At 35.7% G+C, this 5734-nt stretch overlaps 1 protein-coding gene across 1 annotated transcript in view; it reads left to right on the forward strand.

Moving 5' to 3' along the window:
• RCBTB2 (regulator of chromosome condensation (RCC1) and BTB (POZ) domain containing protein 2) overlaps positions 1–5734 on the forward strand; it is a 30838-nt gene that overhangs the window by 8213 nt on the left and 16891 nt on the right. The window contains exons 2-6 of the mRNA XM_005863212.2: positions 928–1083; positions 1313–1463; positions 3852–4018; positions 4538–4696; positions 4826–4930. Coding sequence (XP_005863274.1) covers positions 928–1083; positions 1313–1463; positions 3852–4018; positions 4538–4696; positions 4826–4930 — 738 coding nt within the window. The remainder of the gene's footprint in view (positions 1–927; positions 1084–1312; positions 1464–3851; positions 4019–4537; positions 4697–4825; positions 4931–5734) is intronic.

Below are 5734 nucleotides of genomic sequence, written 5' to 3' on the forward strand. Positions count from 1 at the left end.
TTATTCTTACTAGTTTTAAAAATGTTAACACATTGGCATTGTTTTGTTAATAGCCAGAGCTTTATGTTTAACTTTTAAAATGTTAACATGTCTGTAGTTTGGGTTTTGCATTGGCATTGTTTTGAAATTGTTTTAATAGCCAGAGTTTTGCTCTTGTTGCTTAAGTTTTACTTTCATTATAGTAGCGTAAAAATAAAAAAAGGGTGAGATGTAGGGAGCGGCTATAGGGTTAAGCCTCGATCTGACCTGTTAGCAAAGCCACAAACAAGTCCCAGCTTAGAGGGCACAGTCCTCTTATCATAATTAGGCTTGACCTTATGACGCTCCCTAGACCCTTCCTAGGTAGCTAATGGGCTGTAGGAGATGTAGCCAGTGCTGCCAAAACAAGTGAAACTCACAAGATCATTGTAACTATGGTGACCGAATACCTTGTTTACCTCTGGCTATAAAATAAAGGCTCAGCTTGCCTCTGGATCTCTCTCTGTGGCCTCAGCCAGGCACAGGAAGATCCACCTAGACCCGGCTTATTCTCTCTGTCATTTCTTCATCCATTCGCCGCCCTCACTCAGGCTTGTGAACCTTTGGCTGAGCTGGCTCGGCACACGCATGTCCTTGATGAAAATTAGTAGGTGACATCTGATTCTGCCCAGAGCTTCTGGCTCTCGGCTGCAGTGAGAGCAGTACTGAAGCACCTGAGCTTGTACAGGCAATTTCCACAGCAGTGAGAGCATCTCAAAAACAGAAAGAACTTGTTCCTCATGAAACCAGGCCTGCTCTTCTACAGAAATGAAAGGGGCAAAGAAATTTAATTTTTAAACGAATAGTCGCTCTCTCTCTCTCTCTCTCTCTCTCTCTATATATATATATATATATATGTATATATATATACACACACACACACGCACACATATATATTTTCCTTTTCAGCCAGTACAGGCCACTCCGTCATCTCTGAAGATGTTAGATGTGGGGAAGTGGCCAATTTTCTCCCTTTGTTCTGAGGAAGAGCTGCAGTTAATTCGTCAGGCCTGTGTCTTTGGAAGTGCTGGCAATGAAGTTTTATATACTACAGTGAATGATGAGGTAATTTTGAAGAAAAAATTCAACCACTTCTATTTTCAGTAATAAATTTACTAGACTGAAGACCTTAGGGGAACTAAGGAATTAAGGTTAAAAAAAAAAGTACAGAGAATAGATTCGTATTTATTATATAATAAAGCAGTTTTGTTTTAGGAGGACTATGCCTGTATGAAGGTAATTGTAGGTTTGTCAGAAGTAGAACTGCTTGAACTAACAGTGGTTTTCCCCACAGGTTTTTGTACTTGGCACAAACTGCTGTGGCTGTTTGGGCTTAGGTGACGTCCAGAGCACCATTGAACCTCGGAGACTGGATTCTTTAAGTGGCAAAAAGATAGCCTGCCTCAGCTATGGGAGTGGTCCACATATTGTTCTTGCGACATCAGGTAACCTAGGAACACAGTGTAGAATTTTAGCCCTTGCTTTATTTATTGAAAAACAAGAGTAGGACCATCCCCTAAACAGAGAACATTACTTTTTGATTAGACAAGAGTTTCTGGTCTGCCTTGTGAACTTGACTATGCTTTGGACAACATAAAATATGAACATATCTGAATATCGGAATAAAGTAATGGAGCAGGTGGAATCTAGCAATTATTGGCACTTTAGATATAAGAATGGCAGTTAAGCCCAGTAAGCCCCTTTTGTTTACACTTTACAAGTATAATTATTTTGCATTAAAATGGTGAACTCGCTCTAAACCAGTGGTTCTCAACCTGTGGGTCGCAACCCCTTTGGCGGTTGAACGACCCTTTCACAGGGGTCGCCTAAGGCCATCCTGCATATCAGATATTTACATTACGATTCATAACAGTAGCAACATTACAGTTATGAAGTAGCAACGAAAATAATTTTATGGTTGGGTCACAACATGAGGAAATGTATTTAAAGGGCCAGAAGGTTGAGAACCACTGCTCTAGACTTTGAATTTGAGATTCCTGATCTATGAACTGAAAGACTAAAGCCAGATTCCAGCATCCACTCCAACTCTTAGCATTCTGTGATTCTTATGTTAGTGACTGATGACTGTAGTTAGTAATATAAGGAATTAAGTATTCTTGTGGCTATTTCATGAATTCAGACTAATAAGACATTATAATTAAAACATAAGTTAGAGTTTTTCTTAAGCTAGGTATTCATTTTGTTAGTACTAGTATTCTTTAAACCGAAAATAAATTTTCTATTCTTTTATGTGCTTATTTCACATTAAAAAAAAATAACCTTTAGGGATTATTGGTTGCCAGTAATAGCAGGCTAAATTATTTAGATAATTTCTTCACTGAAAACAACTATTAAAAATATTAAAAATATTTTTCATGAGGCATCAAAGCACTGACAAGGCAAAAAGGAATTGTTAGATCAGATTTAGGAGAAAGTGTGAACTAAGAAGTCAGAGGGGAACTTGAAGCCATTTGGCCTTAAAGACATCTGCCTGTCCACTTGAATGGAGTTGTGGTCTAATGTATTCATGAGGTGAAGGGGTCATAAGTCAACACATTAGGCTGAGACCACAGAGGGCTACACTTTCAGGGCAAGGATGAGCCAGTTCTTCCATCTTACAGGACCGAACTAAAGAATTCCTTGGCTCTGAGCAAATTAGGAAGGAAAAAAAAAAGAAAACCTCTCCCTGAGAGATTGTAACCATAGATTTGTATTCACACCAGACTGGATGGTCCAAGAAATCTTAAGTCTTGAATTTATTAAAGAGATACCTTTAAGTACCTTCTGAAGTTGATGTAAATCCTTTCTTTAGGAAGGCACCTTCATTCTGGGCCTGAGGGAGTATGATGCCATTGAAAAATAATTTTCCAGTCGCAATTAGCAGCACATAGTCAAAGGCAACAAGGTACATAAGGAAACAGGCAGCATGAAGGAGAATCAGCAAAAAAAACCAGCAAAAACTGACTACTAAATATCAGATATTAGAATTACCAGATACCAGTGATAAGATGGCTGTATTTATTGTTTGAAAGAATAAAGCTACCTGCAGAGGTCATAAAAGATTTGAAAAAGAACTAGATGTACAGTATAATTATCCAAATGAAAAACTCAGTAGACAATTTAAGCTGCAGTTTGGACACAGCAAAAGACAAAATTAATAGACTAGAAGATAGATCAGAAATAATTATCTGGAATGTAGCACAAAGAGACAATATGGTAGAAAATATAGATGAAACAAGTATATACTGTATGATTTCATTTCTTTAAAGTTTAAAAACAGGACAAACAATTTTGTTATTCAGGATTTGTATGTGGAGGGCTTTGGGAGTGATCAAAGGTTATATTTTCTCACCTGAATGGTAGCACATGGGTATGTGTGTTTTATAATTATTTATGAAATTGTGCATATATATTTTATGAATGTTTATGAATGTGTATTATATTGTGCAATAAGTGATATAATAACAAAGATTAAAAATAACTTGGTGTTCACTTTATAGATAAGGAAGTTAAATTTTTTTACTTTCAATCTAATGCTTTTTTTTCTATTTATTCTATTAAAAGCAGCCTTTTTTCTGCCATTTATTAAGAGCCTATCTTCCAGCTATTATAATTGCATTTATTTAAATTTCATCTTGTTGCTTTGAAGTAGAATGTAGTTTATATTTTCAAGTGTATATTTTTACAGAATGAGTTTGGTGGAATAGGGAAGTTGATTCGCTTTTGCAACTTAATTTTTAGTTTCACTTGTAGAAGTGCATTATGTATTTTCATATGATGAAGCAGATATTTTGAAAGCTAATTATGTTTGTGTTTTGTTTTTATTGTTTTAGAAGGAGAAGTCTTTACCTGGGGTCATAATGCTTATAGCCAGCTGGGCAATGGGACAACTAATCATGGTTTGGTGCCCTGTCATATCTCTACTAATTTGTCCAACAAACAAGTGATTGAAGTTGCCTGTGGGTCTTACCATTCTTTGGTGCTAACATCTGATGGAGAAGTAAGAATAGTCAGCATAAATGTCATTGATTTTTTTTTCAGTAAAATTATATAGAAGGATGATCATTTAATTAAAATGACCACCTCCCTCAAATTTAGTTTTATTCTTGTTAGCAACTCATAGTCACAGTGTTTATATTATTTTTTACCTTCATGCAATAAAAAATGTCTGTTACTGCAAAATTCTGTATTGCTATTTTCAAAGGGGTTATTTACAAAAAGAAGAATTTCCAAATGCTGGAAAAGATGGCTGGTGCAAAGTAGATATTATTATAAATATTATATGATACTTGGTAATAATTACTACTGTTTGTATGGATAACACCAATAACCTAATTTTATAAATTAATACATTTTGAAAGAATGAATTTTACCAAAACTTCCCTGCCTGTGTTGTGACAGTTTATGGATAGCAACCACTTTGAGAGCAAAGATGAGGTGCCATACAAATATGTTAGTGTATAATTGGGATACTTTATAAATTAGTATATTGCATTAATTGATCTCTTCGTTCCAATAGGTATTTGCCTGGGGTTATAATAACTCTGGGCAGGTAGGATCTGGATCAACAGCTAATCAGCCGATCCCTCGAAGAGTCACTAGCGGCTTACAGAATAAAGTAGTTGTGAACATAGCGTGTGGGCAGATGTGCTCCATGGCGGTGGTGGACAATGGGGAGGTAAGAAGGTTATTTCATATTTCACTTAAGAAAACTGTTTGCCTTTTCAGTGTCATACCAACATGGCATGTTTCTCACACAGAGAACTTTCTGTCTTTTGTTTACATTGAGTCTCTCATTTTCTCTCAGGTTTATGTCTGGGGTTACAATGGAAATGGGCAGCTCGGACTTGGCAGTAGTGGCAACCAGTCCACCCCCTGTAGACTAACTTTGCAAGGTGTTCGTGTCCAGCGGGTATGTCTTCTATTGGTTTTTAAGTCTTTAGTGGCAAAGATACGAATGTATTAAAAACAGTTTCTATAGCAGGATGAAAAGTTTAGCTGCTTGGATATCTTCATTGAAGTAAAGGTTTAAGCTCTATTTCCTTGAATTAAGTTATAGTTATTCATTAGAAAATTTAAATTTCTAGGGCACTCTCTTAAACAGCTGTTGGAATATAAATTGTTAAAATCTTTTCCAAGGAAATTTTGAAAGTATATATCAAGAGGCTTAAAAATATTCAGACCCTTTGATCTCTAATTCTACTCCATTCTAAGGAACCAAAGAGAAAAGTCACTTACAGAATTAGTGGAGAAGATATGTTTACAAGGGTTTTTTATGATTTAGGAATAGTACTCTATGTAATGTTAAGTAAAAAAAGATAAAGAACTGCTTATACAATATGATCATTTAAAAAAGCTATCTGCATATCTTTGTATAACTCAAAAAAATGCCAAGCTTGAGATTACTTTCATACTTATACTTTTTTCACATTGAACATGTTAACTTTTATAATAAAAGAAGAAAATTCTTCTTAAAAAGTGACAGTGTCTGTTGCTTATTAACTTCACCCCCTTGGTCTCTGTGAGCATAATGAATGCCACATCGAAGGTAAATACTGGCCTCATGTCACTAAAGGACTCAGGGCGAGCTTACTGTAATTTTGGCCGCATTGGAACTAAGCTGGCTCTGGAGAGATGGAGAGATTGGTTAACTTAATGCTTGCTCTCTTCGAGGCTGCCTCTTCCCTTTTTTTTTTTTTTTTTTTTTTTTTTTTTT

Source organism: Myotis brandtii, unplaced genomic scaffold (assembly GCF_000412655.1).
Source record: "Myotis brandtii unplaced genomic scaffold, ASM41265v1 scaffold174, whole genome shotgun sequence".
In the NCBI taxonomy this organism is placed as follows: Eukaryota; Metazoa; Chordata; class Mammalia; order Chiroptera; family Vespertilionidae; genus Myotis; species Myotis brandtii.